The 23741-nt window shown below is 42.6% G+C and overlaps 1 protein-coding gene across 8 annotated transcripts in view; it reads right to left on the bottom strand.

The window, feature by feature from the left end:
• CHD5 (chromodomain helicase DNA binding protein 5) overlaps positions 1-23741 on the bottom strand; it is a 164400-nt gene that overhangs the window by 1283 nt on the left and 139376 nt on the right. For 2 of the 8 annotated variants that reach the window (XM_069741811.1, XM_069741815.1), the window contains 10 exons: positions 22600-22759; positions 22028-22104; positions 19797-19926; positions 16725-16823; positions 16219-16365; positions 13851-13959; positions 10353-10485; positions 7994-8189; positions 7162-7322; positions 4190-4304 (listed from right to left, as the gene is read on the bottom strand). In XM_069741811.1, coding sequence (XP_069597912.1) covers positions 4190-4304; positions 7162-7322; positions 7994-8189; positions 10353-10485; positions 13851-13959; positions 16219-16365; positions 16725-16823; positions 19797-19926; positions 22028-22104; positions 22600-22759 — 1327 coding nt within the window. Of the gene's footprint in view, positions 1-4011; positions 4065-4189; positions 4305-7161; positions 7323-7993; positions 8190-10352; positions 10486-13850; positions 13960-16218; positions 16366-16724; positions 16824-19796; positions 19927-22027; positions 22105-22599; positions 22760-23741 lie in introns of all 8 variants that reach the window. The other 6 variants (XM_069741816.1, XM_069741817.1, XM_069741818.1 and 3 more) reach the window with 6 other exon arrangements.

The raw sequence follows: 23741 nt of genomic DNA, 5'->3' as shown, positions 1-23741 counted from the left end.
ATAAAAGTTAAGGGTTCTGATAAAAATGAGCCCTATTCCCAGATGTGATACAGGGCGCTTATTTTCTAGTAAATGACTGTGCAGAATACGATCTTATCATTTGATGAATGTGAAATTTTGAGTTCAGGACGTCTAAAGACTGATTGACCCTCATCTATTGCCTTGACTGAGTGCTATGGGGGATGGTGATAATTTTTGGACTTTAGTTGGACAGGAGAAGAAGCAATATGAAGGTTTATTAGACTGAGTCTTACACTCCAGGGGACCTCAGAAGAAATTTGTATGATAGCTCATGTTTCTTTTATAAAATCTATATAAAAATAAATAAATCTGTCTGCTCACTCGCCATAAAAGCTACACCTTCACCACCAACAACTATAAATATAAGGAGTGGCGAGTAGTGATCAGCGCGAGTGCTCGTTACTCCAGTTTGCCCATGGTGCTCGGTTATGCATAGAGTATTGTGGGAGCTCGAGTGACATTTTCACGTCCTCGCGGTTGCATGTTGCTCGACTGTTAAACAGGCACAAAACAAGCAGGAATTGCCTGACAGTCGCGAAACATTGGGCCGCGGGGACTCGAACATGTCACTCGAGCACCCTGGGCAAACTCGAGTAACGAGCCCTTGCGCTCATCACTAGTGGTGAGATGTTCAGGAATACGGTGATCATAATTATCTTGTAATATAAATTAAGTCAACAAAATACAATAAAAACAGGATTCCCGCCGGTTTTCATGCGTAATTATATTAACATGGACCGGGTTACATGGTGAGGACTATGATTTTGGGCCATCCCTGAACTCTAAAATGAGAAGACTAAAAAAAAGAATCTGTCAGCATGGTTTTGCTCTGTAATCTGACAGCTGCATGATGTAGGGGTAGAAACCCTGCTTCCAGCGATGTATCACTTACTAGACTGCTTGTTGCAGTTTTGATAACATTCCTATTTTCCCTGCTGTAGATGTAGCAGTTCCATGAATGCTGAGCTGTGTATAACACCTCACTGATTGGCTGACAATGTACTGTGTACACAGGAAGCTGCCAATCAGTGGTGGGGGCGGGGTTACACAGATTAGCTGAACTGCCTGGCACGTGACATCAAGTCCTGCAGTGATAATCTCCTGCTGCTAAACCACTCATTGTGTTGAAACTATAGCAAGGTGTGGAACAAGTGATGCATCGCTGGAATCCATCACTGCCATATTGCTGTTCTCAGATTACATAGCAAAACCTGCTGAAAGATTCCCTTTAAAGGGGTATGCCCTTTGGGATCCCCAATGATCCTGAGTAATGCATTTAACATTAAATAATTTATTTAAAAAAATAATGTTGGCCCGAATAATGGTACGGCAACCATGAGATGACGAAAAACAAAGAGATGTGAAACTATATTGCACAATCCAGAAACACGGAGAAATCTCCCCATTTTATGCCAATCCACTTTCTGTCATTCAGAATAAAATGATCTCTATGGAAAGAGGAAAAAGGCTGAAGAATAAGTTGCAATCATCGCTGCTTTTAATGGCTTCTATAGGAATGATGCATCAGTAGTTATTGCACTGGGGCTGTGCAACGTCAAGACCTGCAGGTGATAAATAATTCAGCCTCTCAATCATCCTCCGTGCTCTTACTTTCTATATTGTGCAAGTCCTGTCAATGTGAATAATTTACTGCTCTGAATTAATATTGATTATGATACAACGGTGATGAAACCGCAGAAAATGGCCCAGTGCATTTATCTACAATTTTGTAATATTACCAGTGGGGGCACAACGGGACCAGAAGGGTAATACTATTATTAAACTTTCATAATACCGTTCTTTCAGCCCAGCACAAAAATCCTCAATTATTCAGAATGGAGAAAGTAACCGTGCCAGTGCTGATGATGGTGGAGACAACCGGTGTAGGGACGACTTTAGGAGACGACAAAGGGGTAAAACCCAAGAAGCCAAGCTGAAGCCAACCAGGAATTATTCAGCCGGTGATAGAATCTTAGAAATGTCTTTTAGGTTTAGGCTAGGCTCCCAAAATGAGTGTTTTGGGGTTTTTTTTTTTACACGGCACTTAAAAAAAAAAATGCAAGTAATCTACTTTACTAAAAGGGGTAATCCCATCTCCAAGTTCCTATCACAATATGAAATAGGTGTAAAAATAATATTAGCAAATACCTCCAATTAAAAATGTATTCTAGTTCTTCTGATTGTCCTTGTCACTTACCCCATGTGCAGGGCATTGCAGTAGTCTATGGTTATGACCACTCAGTGACTTAGTGACAGTGAATTGTTAGTGTTTGTAAGCATGGATACCTAAGCAGCTGCAATGCCCTGCACATGGGGTGACATAGCGAATTAGAAGAACTATACTACATTTAATAGGTATTTACGAATATTATTATTAGAAGTATTCATAAACCTACTACTTAGTGAGATAGGAGCTTGGAGATGATGGGAATACCCCTTCAGTGGAAGCCCATTGTGGGAACATAGCTTTATGTGGGCTTCTATGCTTCACATTGTGTGCACTACATGGTGGTACTATGTGATCTGTATGTCTAAGTATTTTACTTCAGCAATATATTTTGGTACGGCAGTTTTCTGAAAGCTGAAAAACTGTCTTAAAATGGGGAGGTGGAGGAAGCAACAACTGTTTGTCGCAATTGATGAATCGGCCAAAAACCTCTGGAATCGTTAACTCTGCCCACAAAACGTAAAACAAAGAAAAAATAGGAAAATGCATCTAAAATAGACTTAAAAGAGGCAAAAATAGAATAATGAATTTGGATCAGATCAACAACAAAAAAGGCGCAAAAACAAAAAACATGCAAAATAAAAGGCCGAAACGAGGGCCATAATTTTTAAACTTCACCTTTTCTTAAACTCTTCAAAATGGCGCACATGGTTCTGAATTTGGCGCAAAGTCAAATATGGTCTTTATTTTTGCCTTGTCCTCTTTTTGTGACTTTTTTGCAGAAAACATGGCACTTTTTTGGGCGTACATAAAATCCCTCTTTAGGGGGGGCCCAAAGTACATTTGCCACAAATTTTGACATTTTTGTGAAAGTTGCAAACGACGAATCAGGTGAAAACATCTGGAGACCCTGAATTCCATCCAAAATGGCGACTAGAGTACAAAACAGGCAAACACATAAAATAGACTTTAAACAAAAGAAGTTGCAAATGGAAAAATAAATATAGCACAAATGAAAAACAACAGAAACTAGGCAAAAAAAAACAGCGCGACAGGCACAAATGCAATAATGTAGAGGGCCTCTAATGCGGCGAAGGTTGAGCCATAAACAAGCAAAAAAAAATAGAAATATTCTCATTTATACGCCAAAGGGGGCTACGTAACCATACGGATTGGACATTTTATATAAAAAAAAATTGTGATAAAAGCTCAATTTAAAAAATGGTATCTGATTTGGTTTTGGGTAAATATTTCTAATTATATCTTGAAAAATTAGTTTTGTTGTTTTTTATTTTTAAATGGATTGTAAATTCTAAAATAAAAAATATTTATCGCATTCACACTGGACATTTTTGATATATTGTAATTATTATTTTTTTTTAAAATTAGATGACAGGAAGTCTGTTAAATGGAATTATTGTATATAGCCCTATAATTTTCAGAAGGATTGCTATAATTAAGAATTGAACATAAGGATTTTTGGGTTTTTTTTTTGTTTTAATTGATAGGGAGCTAAGACTGACACCCAACTTTCCCAAAAATAGAGAGATATATGAACAAATTGATATATTAAGATGATGCAAAGACAAAGCTCCGGAATCCTCCTCCTGATATGTTTGATGTCATGCTGACCACATACATAGCGCATGTCTGATCCGCATGCTGAACATAACCCATCGGAGATGCTGATGGGACGTTACACCCACATAATGAATGGCCCGGCGCATTTCTCTCTAATGGAAACATCATGAGGTCCAGAGTACGGCACCGCCATTACAGGATGACACGGATGGTATGGAGCACAGAGACACAGGTCTGCTTACCTCCTTTGGAAATGGAGACTGCCACAGAGGAAATCTCGGAAACGGCTAAAAATCTATTAATAAGAGAGAAAACATCTTGCTTGCCGATTGTCCTCTGAGCTTACCGGCAGTCTATTAAAAATATTCCCATAGTACATGTACATTTCATAAGGACAGCGGGGATCAATGGTCAACCTACCGGTCACATAAGGGCCGAGGGGCATCTGGCTGTAGTTCACAATCCCGCCCGGACCAGGGCCTCGGAAATTTTGGCCAAAGTTGTTGCTGTACATCTGCGATGATCCAAATGTTCCCTAAAAATACAGGTGAGTTATGTTACTACAGCACATACAGGAGAAGCGTGGTCCACTCCTGCAAACTATTACCACAAGGACTTTCCTGAAAAAGCGCCACTCTTGCCCAGGGGCCAGACCTTATACAGCACTGTCTGACTTAAATGAGACTAAGCTGCAATAAGAACCACTGGCCAATGATCAGGCGTGGCGCTGTTTAAGGGAAAAAACAAACACAAAGCTTTTTTTATCCTAATAGTTATATTTGTATTAATAAAGTTATATATAATACACATACATATATATTACTACAGTGGGGAAAATAAGTATTTGATACTCTCCATATTTTGCAAGTTTTCCCACCTACAAAAAAATGAAGAGGTCTGTAATTGTTATCGTAGGTACACTTCACCTGTGAGAGACAGAATCTAAAACTAAAATACAGATAATCACATTGTATGATTTTTACATAACTAATTTGCATTTTATTGCTTGAAATAAGTATTTGATCTCCTACCTACCAACCAGCAAGAATTCCGGCTCTCACAGACCTGTTAGTTTTTCTTTAAGAAACCTCCAACTCTGCACTCTCTACCTGTACTAATTACACCTGTTTGGACTCGTTACCAGTATAAAAGACAGCTGTCCACACTCAATCACACTCCAACCTCTACACCATGGCCAAGACCAAAGAGCTGACTGGACACCAAGGACAAAAGAATAGACATGCACAAAGCTGAAATGGGCTACAGGACAATAGTCAAGCAGCTTGGTGAGAAGGCAACAACTGTTGGCACAATTATTAGAAAACGGAATATAAACTAACTTTCAACCTTTCTCTGGGGCACCATGCTTGATCTCACCTCGTGAGGTCAGGATGATTCTGAGAATTGTCAGGAATCAGCCCAGAGCTACATAGGAGGACCTGGTCAATGACCCGAAGAGAGCTGGGATCACAGTCTCAAGCATTAATGTTAGTAATACACTATGCCATTATGGATTAAAATCCTGCAGGGCACACAAGGTCCCCCTGCTCACACCAGCACATGTCCAGGCCCGTTTGAAGTTCACCAATGACCATCTGGATGATCCAGAGGAGGCATGGGAGAAGGTCATGTGGTCAGATGAGACCAAAATATAACTTTTTGGTATCAACTTCACTCGCCATGCTTAAAGGTAGAAGGATGAGTACGACCCCAAGAACACCGTCCCAACCGTGAAGCATGGTGGGGAAACAACATACTTTGGGCGTGCTTTTCTGAAAAGGGGACAGGATGACTGCACCGTATTGAAGGGAGGATGGATGGGGTCATGTATCGCAAGATTTCGGCTAACAACCTCCTTTCCTCAGTAGGAGCACTGAAGATGGATTGTGGCTGGGTCCTCCAGCATAACAATGGCCCGAAACACACAGCCAGGGTAACTAAGGAGTGGCTCTGTAAGAAGCATTTCAAGGTCCTGCAGTGGTCTAGCCAGTCTCCAGACCTGAACCGAATACAAAATCTTTGGTGGGAGCTGAAACTCAATGTTGCCCAGGGACAGCCTGAAACCTGAAAGACCTGGAGGAGGATTGGGCCAAAATCCCTGCTGCAGTGTGCAAACTTGGTCAAGAACTACAGGAAACGTCTATCCTATGTAATTACAAAGGTTTCTGTACCGAATATTAAATTCTGTTTTTGTTTTGTATCAAATACTTATTTAATGCAATAAAATGCAATTTAATTATGTAACAAATAATACAATGTGATTTTCTGGATTTTATTTTTAGATTTTGTCTCTCACAGGTTTAGTGTACCTACGATAACAATTACAGACCTCTCCATTCTTTGTAAACTTGCAAAATTGGCAGAGTATGAAATACTTGTATATATTTTTATTTGGCTTGCATTTTTCTTTTTGTTGCTGTTACTTATAGTTCTGCTTTGTGGCCCTGTTACAAGGATTGTGGCGTTAGGAGTGTAAAGGTGTATGGTGGCCTTAAGATGCTGCCAGGCACCTCTCACAGTGGCTTATCTCCCTCGAGAAAATAAGGATAAGACATGTTAAAATCAAACTGCCAAACGTATGCCACGATTGGAAAAAAAATAGACATTGATGACTGGTATGCTACTTAAAAACAAAAAAAAACAGTGTCCAATGTTTTGCTATAGCAAAGGTTAAATTCAGATTTTGCGGATTCTGCACCGCAAACCTACATCAATTTTTAAAAATGTGACTTGTGTAAAAATCTGCCCCCCAAAAAAGACCAGGCTGCAGATTGTAAAAAATTGCAATACCCCCCTCTTTCCCAAGTCTAATTTACACCCCCTAGAATACAAATTAACAACAGCGATGAGCGAACCTGCTCGGATACGGAGCTATCACATGCTCGGATGCTAACCGAGTGACTTTGGCGTGCTTGAAAATATGTTCCAAGTCAGCCGTAACACATGCAGGGATTTCCTGTTTGTTAGGCAATCCATCCATGTGTTGAGGCTGTCGAACAGCCGCTAGACGTGCAGCCGCAGGGACTTCACGAGGAAGCCAAGGTCACACGGTTATCACCTGAGCATGCTCCTTTTTCTTATCCGAACAGGTTCGCTCATCACTAATCCACAACTAAGCTCTTTCCAGACACTGAACCAGCAGAGGGCTGCTAGGTGATGTGAGCTCAGAGGTAGGAGGACGCCTGCAGAATTCTGAAAGCAGTCATGTATAAAAAAAAGCCATAAAGGAGTATGATCTAATGAAGGATTGGCGCAGATAAAGCAAAAGCATTCGAGGCGTCTTTTATGTAGTAATTAATCTGACGGGTCACTGGTGCGAAGCGAGCGCCGCACTTTCTCATGTGAGTATAGTAAAAGATCAATGATGAATAATAAACCCCGGATCACCTAACCTGGACTGTGGTGTCACCTCCGCGGTTGGTCAACCTGCTAAGTATACTGCGTTCAGACATCTGTAGCCGAGCAGCCACGGGCGGTATCCTAGACAGCATGGAAGGCAACCGCGTCACATCAGCTTTCATGTCACTTAACAACTCCTCTAATTGGTTCAGAACTGCAAGACACAGGGTGTATAGATATGAAAACTGGTGCAAGGAAACTAGTGCAATTAGCCAGAGCAGGCAATCACATGTGTCATACATTGGGAAGAAAAGTTTGAAAATATATATATAAAAAAAAAGTGAATGGATTTCTTTTCATTTTAACACACAAGAGGATTATTTCCATTCAGCAGTAGCAAAAATGGATCCTAAGAAAAGGTGAAGAATGTAATAGGGAAGGGCACTCATTAAATGTACTGATAGGACGAGAACGGATCAGTCTGTATCACATTCTCACAGAGTTGGGATGATCCAACTTGTAGACGTATTCCATAAAGACATTTTTCTAAGGTTTTGTGCAGATTGTTTGCATCCAAGTTTTGGTTAAAGTAAGATGGTGGCCAGCACCCGAATCTGGGATTATGGATTATTCAATGTGTCCTAAACCTTTTTGCAGCTCCAGAGTAAGCCTGGTCGTGCACATCTGACATTCATAGTCTGGTTATGGAGCACTATGTCCGGACCAGCCGGGGGTCTCCTGACACAAGCTCACATATGAGACTGTTGAGTTTGGGTAGGAGACCCACAAGCATGAATGTTGTACGTATAAAACCGGCGTAAGCCATGGAAAATTGTCAACTGCGGCAACACGCAGGCAGAAACGGGCTAGATATTGGCCACCAACCTTTGTGTAGTACAGCATTAGCAGGCTTGTTCCCTGCTAGGGACTCTTTGGAGAGATGCTGATGGCTCTCAGCAAGGCACTCCACTTCGGCCAGCCGGGCGTTGAGTGCCATGGCTGGGTGGTTTGTATCCTGGGTCATGTTCAGATATGCTGCTCTTCGAAGCTGCTCTTCAATGACTAATGCTTGTTCCAGCAACTGGGAATAAAAAGCACAACTGTTATAAAGTTATCAAAGTAATGTAGAAATCCGAGCACCTGAAAACATGGCTGCTTTATTCTAGAACCCCATGGGTTGTTTTCATCTGGAACCACATGGGCTGCTTTCATCTAGAACCACAAGGGCTGCTTTCATCTAGAACCCCATGGGCTGCTTTCATCTAGAACCCCATGGGCTGCTTTCATCTAGAACCCCATGGGCCTGCTTTCTTCTAGAACCCCATGGGCCTGCTTTCTTCTAGAACCCCATGGGCCTGCTTTCATCTAGAACCCCATGGGCAGCTTTCATCTATGACCCCATGGGCTGCTTTCATCTAGAACCCCATGGGCTGCTTTCATCTAGAACCCCATGGGCCTGCTTTCTTCTAGAGCCACATGGGCTGCTTTCATCTAGAACCCCATGGGCTGCTTTCATCTAGAACCCCATGGGCCTGCTTTCTTCTAGAGCCACATGGGCTGCTTTCATCTAGAACCCCATGGGCAGCTTTCATCTAGGACCCCATGGGCCTGCTTTCTTCTAGAGCCACATGGGCAGCTTTCATCTATGACCTCATGGGCAGCTTTCATCTAGGACCCCATGGGCTGCTTTCATCTAGGACCCCATGGGCTGCTTTCATCTAGAACCACAAGGGCCTGCTTTCTTCTAGAACCACAAGGGCCTGCTTTCTTCTAGAACCACAAGGGCCTGCTTTCTTCTAGAACCACATGGGCTGCTTTCTTCTAGAACCACAAGGGCCTGCTTTCTTCTAGAACCACATGGGCTGCTTTCATCTAGGATCCCATGGGCGGCTTTGATCTAGGACCCCATGGGCTGCTTTCATCTAGAACCCCATGGGCTGCTTTCTTCAAGAACCCCATGGGCTGCTTTCTTCTAGAACCCCATGGGCAGCTTTCATCTAGAACCCCATGGGCTGCTTTCATCTAGAACCCCATGGGCTGCTTTCATCTAGAACCCCATGGGCTGCTTTCATCTAGAACCCCATGGGCTGCTTTCATCTAGAACCCCATGGGCTGCTTTCATCTAGAACCCCATGGGCTGCTTTCTTCTAGAACCCCATGGGCTGCTTTCTTCTAGAACCTCATGGGCTGCTTTCTTCTAGAACCACAAGGGCCTGCTTTCTTCTAGAACCCCCTGGGCCGCTTTCATCTAGAACCTCATAGGCCGCTTTCTTCTAGAACCCCCTGGGCCGCTTTCATCTAGAACCTCATAGGCTGCTTTCTTCTAGAACCCCATGGGCTGCTTTCATCTAGAACCCCATGGGCTGCTTTCATCTAGAACCCCATGGGCTGCTTTCTTCAAGAACCACACGAGCTGTTTTCTTCTAGAACCACATGAGCTGTTTTCTTCTAGAATCACATGGGCTGCTTTCAACTAGAACCCCATGGCCTGCTTTCTTCTAGAACCACATGGCCTGCTTTCTTCTAGAACCACATGGCCTGCTTTCTTCTAGAATCACATGGGCTGTGTCTGGTATTCTAGCTCAAAATAAAAGAAATAGTCGGTACTCCGATTCTAGGTGGTGCACGTGGGGAAATGGTAATCGACAAGAAGAAAAGATCCTGTGGTTTTTGACTAAATGAAGTGATTATCAACACGTGAGAGCCGGGATCTTTTCTTCTTGTTATTCTAGCTCAGCCCAGTTCACTCAGCAGGAACATCCATTGGATATATCTGATGATGATCCAATCGGAAGACAAACTCACATCTGCTATATCTAGATGCACAAATTCATTTTAAAGGGAACCTCTCACAAGATTCATGTTTCTCAAACCATGGGCAGCATGAATTAGAGCCCGGCTGCACAATTTCTTCTACGTTTCAGAAAAACCATAGTCTGAAGAGCCGGCAAGCGATTTATAGAGCAATATCGCATGTTCGGCGCTGCCCCCACCTGGCTACTACCTGTACTGTTCTAGTTTATTGCCAGTTCGCCCATAGGGAGAGACCTGTCAATCAATTGGAGTGGCAATGGGAGAAGCTTCAAACTACGTTTTCTCTGAAACGCCAATCATGCAGCCAGGCTCGGATTCATGCTCCTATGGTCTGACATGAATCTAATGACAGGTTCCTTTTAAATCTTAAATTATTTAACAAAGCCATGGAATAAATCATGCAATAATCCATATGTGTTATTGCAAATACCTTAAATCTCCGGGCAAGGAATTTATTCTTCATTTCCAGATAGTTTCCCTTGTGGACCTCTGACTTAAAAGGTTCATTCAGAATTAAATATCGCGGGTCATTCTGGATATCTTGCCAGCGAGCATAGCCGTGTCTGGGGGGTGCAAGAATTAAGGAGCGGAGACTGGAGAAGGATCATTAGCAAGTTATATAGTGACAAGAGGGATGAGAACCTGAATGCAAAGACGGCGCTAATTAGGAGGAGAGCGAATGTATAGATATAAATAGTTGTCACCTCCCGAGGAGACATAACCTTTCATTAGCATTAAATAAAGAGCGGGTTGTGCCCACATGGCGGGCGACACATGAAGCATAGAAATATGGCATCAGGGCAGCAGCAGAAACACGTATCACACTGACAATGCGGGAAAGGTCATAATCACTGTAGTCCACTGGGGTGGTCAAATCGAGAGACAGGGAGGCTAAGTAAAATGCCATCACCGCCATCGACAAGTGTGTAAGAAAGAATCCCACCTACGGTCCTGCTCTGCGGTATCATGTGGCCATATTAGCGGCTATGAAAATGTGGCGGATGCCACCCTGTGAACCCGCTCAGCCATCCTGCCAAGCAATTAGCTGAATTTGCACAACAGGGGCGCTCCTTGCACCTTACCCCTATCAACCAAGCACAAAGATTCTGCTGTAACGACATCTATTGCATTCACACAAAGAGTGCAGCAAGCGGTAACTCCCACAGACCCTAATGAAGGGGAGAAGGGGTAAGGACTAGTGATGAGCAAATGTACTCGTTGCTTGGGTTTTCCCGAGCACGCTCGGGTGGTCTCCGAGTATTTGTTAGTGCTCGGAGATTTAGTTTTCGTCGCTGCAGCTGCATGATTTGCGGCTGCTAGACAGCTTGAATACATTTTTGCCTCTTTTTCCTCCTGTTGTGGTTTTTACTGTTAGAGTAGGACTGGCGAGTGTGAGGACCCTTGACGTTGGTTGCCAGCTTACATTTTGTGGTCATAATATTAACTAATACCTTACATATTTTGACATGTTCTTGTGCACTTTCCTTACTTTTACTTTTTGAGGTGCAGTTGGGCCCAGATGGCTTTGTATACTGCGGCCTCTGTTCACACAAGACGCATTACAGTTCGCACTGGGCAGCCCACCACAGGGCGTTACTAATAGGCTATGATACAGATGCTTTGCATTCTCTGTGTGAACATTGCCGCAGCGCCCAATCCCTGATTGTCTCATTGGTATTACCGCACCTGTGTAGTCGCCATCTTTACCTGGGCCCGCTGCACCATGATAGTGCATTTGATTCAAGGCCTAGACAGGTAAGCACCTTTGCCTGTTTTTTGGGGGTGTTTTTTCTAGTATAGTGGAGGATTTTGCCTCTTTTTCCTCCTGTTGTGGAGCTTGAATACATGTGGGGATTCCCTAGCAATCAGGCAACCCCCACATGTACTCAGGCTGGCAAGCAGCTGTAAATCATTCAGCTGCATCAACAAAAACTAAATCTCCAAGCAGTCACAAATACTCGGAGACCACCCGAGCGTGTTCTGGAAAACCCGAGCAACGAGTATACTCGCTCATCACTAGTAAGGACGTCCGCCTCTACACTGAAAGGTGGAAGTGGTGAATCCGTACTTTAAGGTCTCATTCAGACATCAGTGATTTTTCACGTATGGAAATAAACAGTCCGACTTTCATCAGTGTTTCAAGAGTTTCCAAAGACTCTGGTCAGTGTCAGTTTTTACCAGTTGGTCAGTTTTTCATCCGTTTTTTTTGGGATGAAAAAATGAACTGATGAAGGTTTCTTCAGCTTTTCATATCACACAGTCCATGAAAAAACGGACAGCACGCAAGTGTAATCTGAGTGATATCTGATCTTTTCACAGATCCATGTTGCATTGGTGAGACTGATCCGACACTTGAATCAAAATAGGAGGTCTCCGAGATTTTGTGCGGACCACCTAGTCTGTAAAAATACGTGGACATGTGAAAAGCTCCATAGACTCTAATAGATACGAGTTCTATCTGTGAAGAAGGAGAAAAACTGAACGTCTGAATGAGCCCTAATCAATGATTATTTGGTGTGATTTTTTTTCCTCTGCGTATTTTTGTGCACATAAAAACTCAGCGTGTTACAGTTCCAGCAAAGTGGATAAGATTAATATACATTTCATGTCCACTGTGGGTTTATTTTATGCTGCGGAAACCGATCCATGATGTGTTTTCAAAATCCGCAGCACATCAAGTTTTGCTTTTTTATTTATGGATTTGAACCATGGATTTGAGTGAGATAACAAAAAGCCTATGTGGTTTTATTTAGCTTCCGCATTACAAACGTGTGCAATCCTCACATCAATAAGGTCTTATCAAATATCTAAGAAACAGGAAGTTTCCAAATCAAAGCAGTTTTACTTCAAAACATAAAATATCAAAGGGAGACAAAAGCCGCAGCTTAAAAAATGTGATAAAAACACGATAAAACGTATGTAAAAAAAATGAACTAAAAACGCAATGTGAATAAAAGTGATCATAGCTAATTAGTGCAGAAATGCTGCAACATCAAAAAGCATCAAATACTCATGGTAAGAACTTAGCCTAAGACATAACGGGAAAGAAAGTATTTGAGCCCCATCATCAGTGAGTGCAGCACGCTGGTCTCAAATTCAGTGTAGGGCACTAGGTCTGTGGAATGGCTGACAGGCCTACAGATGACACTTTGGGAGTTTGTGTCACAGGACTAATAAAAGGCTCAACAATAAGAGGACATCAGCCATACATTGTAATGTAAAAGTGCCTGACCCAGGTTCACGTTAAAGGGGTTGTCTGGGACTTTAAGATTGATAGGATAGGCCATCAATGTCTGATCGCTGGGCCTACTCTTGGTGTCGGCGGTGGCAGGAACTGCTCAGTTACAGAGCTGCACAGCTCTGCGGCTGCATCTTTGTGCTGCACATCCTCCCCCTATTGAGAGGTGGAAGATTTACAATATGCCGCCATGGCCACTATACAGTTCACAGTTCTGTTTTGTGCAGCTCTGCCAATACCGGAAGCATCTGTGGGGTGGAGTGCCGTGTGTAGCACCTCCACAGGTCAGACATTGATGACCCACCCTAAGGGCTCATACATACTTGCGAGAAACTCGCACGTCAATACTCGGCCCTGCACCCGGCACTCAGGAGTGGAGCGTGCGGGTGCATGTATTGCTATGCAGCCGCACGCTCCGATCTGAGTGCCGGGTGCAGCGCCGGGTATTGACGTGCAAGACACATCCGAGTTTCTCGCAAGTGAGTATGAGCCCTAAGGATAGGCCATCAATATTTAAGTCCCAGACGACCTCTTTCATCTTTAAATGATCATTTTTATTTTCATGTGATGTGTGTTTTTGTAGGTTTCGCCACTTACATATATAACAGTTGTGATATGTGTGCACAAACCCAATCAAGCCTTCCCTTTCTCTAACAATAAGACAGAATGGAAGGTTACAGATAAGGATACGTCACAATTCCGGCGAGTAACCAGTAATCGTGTCGCCGGTGCCATATGTCGTAGATTTTGCCAGAAGTGACCGCAGCTCTTTCTTCATTTTGCCATAATGTGTGCAGCTCTAAAATAGATGAAAAACACAAAGAAGAAGAAAAATAAACCACATGATAACCCCTCATACCGGAGATAATACCTACTGCACGATGTGTATAAGAATAGTGATGAGCGAATATACTCGTTACTGGAGATTTCTCGAGCACGATAAGGGGTCCTCCGAGCATTTTTTAGTGCTCGGAGATTTAGTTTTTCTTGCCGCAGCTGAATGATTTACATCTGTTAGCCAGCATAAGTACATGTGGGGGTTGCCTGCTTGCTAGGGAATCCCCACATGTACTTATGCTGGCTAACAGATGTAAATCATTCAGCTGCGGCAAGAAAAACTAAATCTCCGAGCACTAAAAAATACTCGGAGGACCCCCGAGCGTGCTCAGGAAATCTCGAGTAACGAGTATATTCGCTCATCACTATATAAGAACCTTCCCTAATCGCTGGTGTAAGCGACGGCATCAGTTCTTATAGTAACATCTGAGACTACACAAAGGTTCACAAATACACATGGAAGCAAAACAAAAATCTATGAAGAAAGTTGGCAACTTTAAACTAATTAGCTGATTAATTGGCGACTGATTGGAGTCTGTCTCTGAACACTCGCATCTTTGGCACAAGAATGAATTGACAAGACGGCTCAGGAAGAATAGGCGTAATCAAATCTAGCTTTTCTAGCCTTGTTCTCGGCCCATTATTCCTCCCGCATTTTGGTAAAGATGTCTGGAACCTAAAAATCTATAATCAGTAGTGATGAGCGAATAGCATTTTGCTCGGGGTGATCTCCGAGTATTTCGGCGTGCTCGGACATTTCGTTTTCATCGCCCCAGCTGCATGATTTGCGGCTGCTAGCCAGGCTGAATATATGTGAGGAATGCCTGTTTGTTAGGGAATTCCCACATGTATTCAGGCTGTCTAGCAGCCGTAAATCATACAGCTGAGGCGAGAAAAACTAAATGTCTGAGCACTAACAAATACTCGGAGATCACCCGAGCACCATGCTATTCGATCATCACTAATAATCAGCATAGAAATGTTGTGAGACACTATGGACTCCAAATACAGCCATACAATCAGGTTTCTAACAATGTATACGAGTTCCTAGTACCCAAAGCAGATTTTGTGGGGGTGGATTACCGGTGGACCAGAACCCTTCGACCTCATGGTTTGTCATTTTTGCACATTGGATGAGGATCACTGTCTCCACCATCTTCACAACTTGTTTGAGGAAACATTGCTCTTGGCAAGAAAAGTTATTGCCACGCGTTGGATGGATAGACGCTCACCTAAGAAATCCACCTGGCTGTACATGGTGGTATCATACGAGCATTTTGCTTTTATTAAATGCAGGAAATGTCCTGCCAATTATGATAGCAGATAGCTACGCCACAAACCCCGAACACTTCCATAAGGGACGTGCTAGACTCTAGCATTTACACTGGATCCACTTGGATGAGAGGTGTTTCATACATCATAAAAAAGTGATGAGTGGGTTTCGCAGGGCAAAGCTTGCCATCCATACACATTAGAGGGCTGTCGATCAAACAATGGTAAGGCCAATCGTTCCGCAGACAGTCGTCTCAGCCCTCTGTCCAATACACAGGAGCATTCATTCGGCCGAGCGCTCCTGTGTTCTCTATGAGAGTGTCACCGACATATGTCTGGTCGCAGCTTATCTCCGGGAGAATGAAGTGATCAGTAGAGCGAAATTGGAACATCTCCCTCCAATAATCAGTTGTTTGGTGCCTCCATCCACAGAGTATCGGCTGAACCCGTTGCTATCGGTGAGATCAGCCAAAATTAATCTAATATGTATGAGAAACTGGGCTCCTGAGTAAGCCAGCGAAACAGGAGCCAATACATCTACACTGTGGATACCCCTTTCTTACTGACTTAACTTTCGGTAGGTGTGCCAGGTTTTCTGAAGTTAGTTGGTAAATATTAGCTTGTGAGGTTTTCCGTTATTGATCCATAGGATATTTGGTAACTCAATCGCCCCTGTTAAATCTACGGCTATATGCATAGCATTACTGCAATACCTGGCACTTGGATATATCTGTATATACGTCTGTTAAAGACAGCTTACATAAGTGTGCCTCCATGTTTGTACTATTTATACGAGGTGCTGTAAACTGCACACATTCTTTTAGCATATGTCTGCTTTATGGACGCTGTGTCACTTACGGTTATTAACAGAATAAAAAAAGAAAATTAATGTTATCTATCTTCAGGATAACTGCCCTCGCAGTGTAACGATAAGCAATGAGGTTAATACCTGTAAAACCCCCATCTGCAATATTAAACATAAATTTATATTTTCCGCTGTCGTCTCGTTTCCCTTCTTCTTCTTCTTGTTTTATACAGCTGTCTCCATTCTGCTGATTCACAATGTCTTCTTTGTCTTCTGGTTTGTTCTCCTCCTCTGCACAAAGACACAATAATCCATGACTGAAATTGCAATGTTTGATTAAGAATCTCCTATCTGGTGTATGCAGCTCCTATGCAGAGCTATGTGCCTCCATGGTTACATAGTTATGTTACTTTCCATGCTCTGCTACATCTACTTTATAACCTAAAACCAACAGGGGAGAAGAACGGAAGAATGAAAAAGTATCACATGACGGGGGGGATCAGACTACATACAGAAGGTAGCTGTAGACTGTAACCATGGTAACACATAGGCCTACATGAAAGCTGTATACACAAACCACTAATTTTCTGAACTAGCTATTTCTTGAAGAATACAACATTGAAAATGAAGTCATGAAGACAGTTTCGTACCATCAGCTGTACCGGATTTTGGTTCTTTGTCTTCTGCTTTGTTTGGCGCATTGTTTAGTTCGGTTTTGTCTGTGGCTTTTTCTTCCAGAATTACTTCTGCTATAAAATACAAAAATGATATCCATCATTATTATAATACTTCCCCAATTATACATTTCGATGAAAATTTACATTTGTAAGGATTCAGATATTTTACTTTCTTTAGGAAACTTTTAACCATTTTTAAAGGGTGTATTCCCTATTTATAATTCTTGTCCTTTTAAAGGGACATACTTCTCATAGGTTGATATCGTTTTTCCATCTTATTACGTGATAGCATATCACTAGGGTATTTGACTACTCAATGATCAGGGGTGGTCCGACCTCTGGGCCCCCCACCAATTCCAGAAATAAAAAGAGTGCTGCCTTTCTTCCCAGTTTTTCCTGTAGGGGAGCCCTGGTGGTACAGGGACCTTTACTTTATGGGATGCAGTTCCCTTTATAATGGAGGTCAGAGTATTGCTGTGCTCTGCTGTTTTCGGGGACTTTCAGTGAAGGGGGCAAGCATATGTCTACACTGATGCCGTGGCTGCTTCATTCTCACTATAAGGTTCCAGTTGTGGCATATTCACTATTCAGAAAGCGGTGGCCGACATTTTATGAAGATGGAAAATAGGGAACCAGAAAAAAGGAATGAGCATATTGCATGGCCAGATGGAAGGTATATTGGGACTCAACTACGTTTGAAGAGGTTTGAACATGAGACTGCCATTATTTTATAGATAATCATCTTGGATATCTCATACATAAATGTGACCTGTAACTATTTAGCATATGATTAGTTCTGCAGATTCTCGTCATGTCACTACATTGTTACTGTTTTGCTCTTGAAAATCGAAATTTTATTTATTTTGTTAGTATTTTGTAATTCCACCTTTGGCTTTCAGCACTGCCTGAATCTTTCTTGGGCTGCTCTCAATCAGATTCCAGCATGTCGCGACCAAAATCTGATCCCAGGTCTCTTCTATTCCCAAAGTTGGTGCATACCGGTCGCCTCACTTGGGAATGTATACAGCTTTTTCTTCAACTCTACCCGCAAGTATTCGATTGAATTGAGGTCTAGGGACAGTGAGGGCCAATCCAGTTCCTCTACTTCATTGTCATTGAGCCATTTCTTCACCAATCTTGATATATTATTATTATTATTATTTATTATTATAGCGCCATTTATTCCATGGCGCTTTACATGTGAGGAGGGGTATACATAATAAACAAGTACAATAATCTTGAACAATACAAGTCACAACTGGTACAGGAGGAGAGAGGACCCTGCCCGCGAGGATATATGCTTCTGGTCATTGTCCTGCTGGAACACTATGTTGTTCTTTTCATACCCAGAGTACTCGAGTGTACAAAGTAACTCGTTTTGTAGGATACTTGCATACAGCTCAGCATTGAGAGCACCATCGATCCTGGTCACATATCTAATGCCGGTCTGTGAAACAACCTCATATCATCAGGCTTCCTCCACCGAACTTGACATTTCCTTCAATTTCTTGATCCATTTGCCCTTTCCCTTGTTTCTTCCAGACCGATTTGCACCCATCAGAGCCTAGTCTATTGATTATTGTCTCATCGCTCCAAATCACCAGTTTTTAATCTACTACTGTCCACTTTTCGTACTTTTCTGCAAACTTGAGCAGATGTTTCTTATGACGATACTGAAGTCGAACCTTTTTTCGGCCCACTATTCGAGATTTGTGTAATGTGTGTCGCACGGTGCTGGCCTGGACGTCTGTGATCTCACTATTATGGAGCATACGAGCCTCCTCCACTGCTGTGTTTATCGCTCCAGAACAGATAGACCTTGTGATGAGCCGACTTGTTGACTCCGATATTTGCCTGGACGTCCACCTATTGGCTTCTGAATGGATGGATGGACAGATTTCATTTCGTATTCTTCCACCTGTCATGGCGCTCACATGATGCAGTTTGGCAATTTTCTTGGCCGGAGGAACCGCTATCGATAAGCTGAATGATGCGGTTTCTTTTCTTGGGAAATCTTCTTCATGGTTACTCCTTGATTTGAACCAGCGACCTCTCACTTGGGAATCAATCTAATAACACACTGAGCTATTAGGGAACGTGAGAACAGGTTGTGATTTGTAGTATAAAGGAAGAAAAAGATCTTTCCAACACCAGGAGCAAAACAGTAACAATGCAGTGACATGAGAAGAATCTGCATAACTAATCATATGCTAAATAGTTACAGGTCACATTTATGTACGAGACAGCCAAGATGATTGTCTATATAATGATGGTAGTTTCACGATCAAAGAAATAGTGCATGGTGAGATATGGAGCCTGAAAGTCAAAAGTTCAAGACATTGTTCCCCTTCTGCTAGTCAGTGTATTTCACTAGGAATATAAACCAAATTAGCGACACCAATCTGTAGATATCATCAGTTTTGGAGATTTTGCCCCTCAACAACACAGAGTTAGGGTACCGTCATACAGTGGCATTTTGATCGCTACGACGGCACGATCCGTGACGCTCCAGCATCGTAACAATATCGCTCCAGCGTCGTAGACTGCTGTCACACTTTGCAATGTACGACGCTGGAGCGATAATTTCATGACGTATGTGCGATGTAGAAGCCGTTGGTTACTATGTGCACATCGTATACAATATCGTACACACCTTTGTTACACCATGCGATCATGCCGCCACAGCGGGACACTAGACGACGAAAGAAAGTTTCAAACGATCTGCTATGACGTACGATTCTCAGCGGGGTCCCTGATCGCAGGAGCGTGTCAGACACTGCGAGATCGCTGGAACGTCACGGATATATCGCTGGAACGTCACAAATCGTGCCGTCGTAGCGATCAAAATGCCACTATGTGACGGTACCCTAAGGGTTAGGTTGATATGATGAGAGACCTTTCTCTTAAAGATCCTTATAGTAGCTTTCAAGATCTCTTAGAGAAAGGAGTCAACCCATCAAAAATCATTGATAAACTTCACTCAAAAACAAGACTAGAAACTGAAAAATGAAGACCTAGGATGTGATGGAGAACACAAGCATTTACCTTTGGGGCTCTTGTTTACCGCCATTTCTTTCTCCTCTTCTTCCTCTCCAGATTCCTTTTTTGGGTTTTCTTTCAATTCTTGACATTCTGTATTTTCCTCAACATCTTCCTTTTCCAGTTTACTTGAAGGCTACAAGTAAAACCATCTTTAGTGAATCTTTATTACTATAATGGCACCTTTTTTTTAGCCGGTATGGATCTGACTGGTGGTAGGTTTCCGCTTTCAATTAGTTTCAATTTCAGCTTAAACACGTTTTCTTTCTCCACAGAAATGGATGAGATACAAAAGTGCAGAATCCAAAACAAGCTCTAAACCCACAGGAGAAAATATTGCAATTTATGGACGAGGATTCGTGCATCCAGCTAATGTAATTTATTTATAAAGTGATACCCCATCAAATCATTAACCAGAAAGAGATGCAACCGTAAATGGATAAATCACATTATGAGATAACTTTACAGTCTTATTTTCTGCATCCCTGGGGACATGGACAAATGGCTTACAAAACACTCTCTGCAAGGAATGGATTTTCGTTTTATTTGATATACATGTACAGTACAGACCAAAAGTTTGGACACACCTTCTCATTTAAAGATTTTTCTGTGTTTTCATGGCTATGAAAATTGTACATTCACACTGAAAGCACCAAAACTATGAATTAACACATGTGGAATTATATACTTAACAAAAAAGCGTGAAACAACTGAAAATATGTCTTATATTCTAGGTTCTTCAAAGTAGCCACCTTTTGCTTTGATGACTGCTTTGCACACTCTTGGCATTCTCTTGATGAGCTTCAAGAGGTAGTCACCGGGAATGGTTTTCACTTCACAGGTGTGCCCTGTCAGGTTTAATAAGTGGAATTTCTTGCCTTATAAATGGGGTTGGGACCATCAGCAGAAATCTGGTGGATACACAGCTGATAGTCCTACTGAATAGACTGTTAGAATTTGTATTATGGCAAGAAAAAAGCAGCTAAATAAAGAAAAACGAGTGGTCATCATTACTTTTAGAAATGAAGGCCAGTCAGTCCCAAAAATTGGGCAAACTTTGAAAGTGTCCCCAAGTGCAGTGGCAAAAACCATCAAGCGCTACAAAGAAACTGGCTCACATGAGGACCGTCCCAGGAAAGGAAGACCAAGAGTCACCTCTGCTTCTGAGGATAAGCTTATCCGAGTCACCAGCCTCAGAAATCGCAGGTTAACAGAAGCTCAGATTAGAGACCAGGTCAATGCCACACAGAGTTCTAGCAGCAGACACATCTCTACAACAACTGTTAAGAGGAGACTTTGTGCAGTAGGCCTTCATGGTAAAATAGCTGCTGGGAAACCACTGCTAAGGACAGACAACAAGCAGAAGAGACTTGTTTGGGCTAAAGAACACAAGGAATGGACATTAGACCAGTGGAAATCTGTGCTTTGGTCTGATGAGTCCAAATTTGAAAAGGTGAATGGATGGACTCTACATGCCTGGTTCCCACCATGAAGCATGGAGGAGGTGTGATGGTGTGGGGGTGCTTTGCTGGTGACACTGTTGGGGATTTATTCAAAATTGAAGGCATACTGAACCAGCATGGCTACCACAGCATCTTGCAGCGGCATGCTATTCCACCCGGTTTGCGTTTAGTTGGACCATCATTTATTTTTCAACTGGACAATGACCCCAAACACACCTCCACGCTGTGTAAGGGCTATTTGACCAAGAAGGAGAGTGATGGGGTGCTACGCCAGATGACCTGGCCTCCACAGTCACCAGACCTGAACCCAATCGAGATGGTTTGGGGTGAGCTGGACCGCAGAGTGAAGGAAAAAGGGCCAACAAGTGCTAAGCATCTCTGGGAACTCCTTCAAGATTGTTGGAAGCCCATTCCCGGTGACTACCTCTTGAAGCTCATCAAGAGAATGCCAAGAGTGTGCAAATCCATCAAAGCAAAAGGTGTCTCCTTTGAAGAACCAAGAATATAAGACATATTTTCAGTTGTTTCATACTTTTTTGTTCAGTATATAATTCCACATGTGTTAATTCATAGTGTTGATGCCTTCAGTATGAATGTACAATTTTCATAGTCATGAAAATACAGAAAAATCTTTAAATGAGAAGGTGTGTCCAAACTTTTGGTCTGTACTGTCTATAATAGTAATTTATATTTTAATGTACCTCCATAACATAATGTGCATAAAATGAAAAAAGACTGAAAATGGCAAGGAAAATAAAATGATTATAATTTAACCTGAATTTCCGAAGGCTTGGCCTTCTGCTCCACAGGTTCCATCTCCTCGGACAATGTACTCTGTGTTTCTACTTTTTCTAGAAAAGAAAACCAGGATGTCTCTAGGTGATCTCTTCCGCAACATATTAGGTTATGGGCCATGCACTCCACAAGATGGGTATGTTACATTGAATCACGTTGGTAATGTATTGTGGATGAAGAATGTATTGTAAAGTGAATGAAGATAGAACAGGCAAAGTATTATCAATGAAAATTAAATAGTCAATATGTCGTGACTCATGGATGAAGATGGAATATATAATAAGTTATGAGTGAAGATACAACAGCCATTGTAATGTGAATGATTTTGGAAGAGGAGATCTATGCGCAAACCCTGGTTTCTATCGTCCTCCATGTGGCTGATGATTTTTGAAGGAAACTTAATAGATGGCTGAAGCAGGTAGAATATGAGTTGGATGGTGTAAGCAATCACTTTTGATACTGTGCCCGCAAATAAGGAGGGTATGGGTGTGCGGGGGGCACTTATCCTGAATAAACAGTAGTCTGTGTGATTCTTCTTTATTATAAAGTACCTGGCACGGGGGCTGTTCCTGATGGCAGGGGCGCTGGACTCGCTGGAACTGGTGTGGTGGGATCTGAAGAAACAACGTCAAAGCATTTCTTGATCTCGGCCCCCTCGGGAATCATATCCGGTGTACTGTACTTGCCATTGACTTGTTCAAATTCCTGGACCTGAATACAAAAAATAATATCACAAAAATTAAGGAAGATAAAACCTAAACTGCCCCGCCCTGACCATTTATTTTCTATAGGATCAGTTATTGGCTGGTTTATGTTCGATAATATGCCATGCTACTGGGCAAGGTAATTATAACTGCAGCAGATAATGTGAGAATCTGAAGCAGGGAATCACAAGGATGGCCAGAAATCTCAGGTTTGGATTACATAGGTAATTTAGCTTTGAGTAAAGGTGCAGTGAGACGGACGTATAACACGGACGATGATCGAAAAGCACTGTTCGGATTGGCCGTCGGCTTTCCTGACATGAGCATGACAGCTGCATAGAAATACATGCTGTCACACTCGGGTCAGGAGAGCCGCCGGCCAGTCCGAGCATTGCGACGCGATCGTTGTCTGTGTATATGGCCATCTCACTGCGCCCTAAGGCCCCAATACACCTTAGATAACGGTCGGCTGAGCGATGGTTTATCCGATAGCTTGGCCAGCGGCTATTTCGACCATCTCTCCCATAAACAGCTCCTGTGTTCCCTATGAGAGCGCTGCTGCCATGTCTCCGGTGGTGGCTTATCACTATAAGGATCGGCAGTCTGGAGTCAGACCTACCAGATCCTTATCTACCCCGATATCATCTGTTTGCAGCTTCTATACACATTAGACCATCCACTGAACCCATCGAAATCGGCGGATTTGGCCGACGTTCGTCTAATTTGTAAAGAGGCCTTAAGACTGGTTCAACAAACAGGATCCACCCAGCTTATGAATACACAAAAACTGATCTGTGTGATTTCGGTCTTGTCAATCTGTGGAATCAGTCATGATCAGTTGGCCAATTAAAGATGTATGGTGGCCGCGGTCAGGTACTGCATATCCGCCCCTATACACATCAATACGTGTCGATGCTTGGTACCCGGGCGCGGCTATTATACAGCTGATGGAGCTGTGCTGTGCACCGCTGCAACCGAGCACTTCCGGC

Source organism: Ranitomeya imitator, chromosome 10, assembly GCF_032444005.1.
Source record: "Ranitomeya imitator isolate aRanImi1 chromosome 10, aRanImi1.pri, whole genome shotgun sequence".
NCBI classification, from domain to species: domain Eukaryota; kingdom Metazoa; phylum Chordata; class Amphibia; order Anura; family Dendrobatidae; genus Ranitomeya; species Ranitomeya imitator.
Note: the sequence above shows the minus strand (reverse complement) of the source record. Positions and strands in the feature narration are given on the sequence as shown.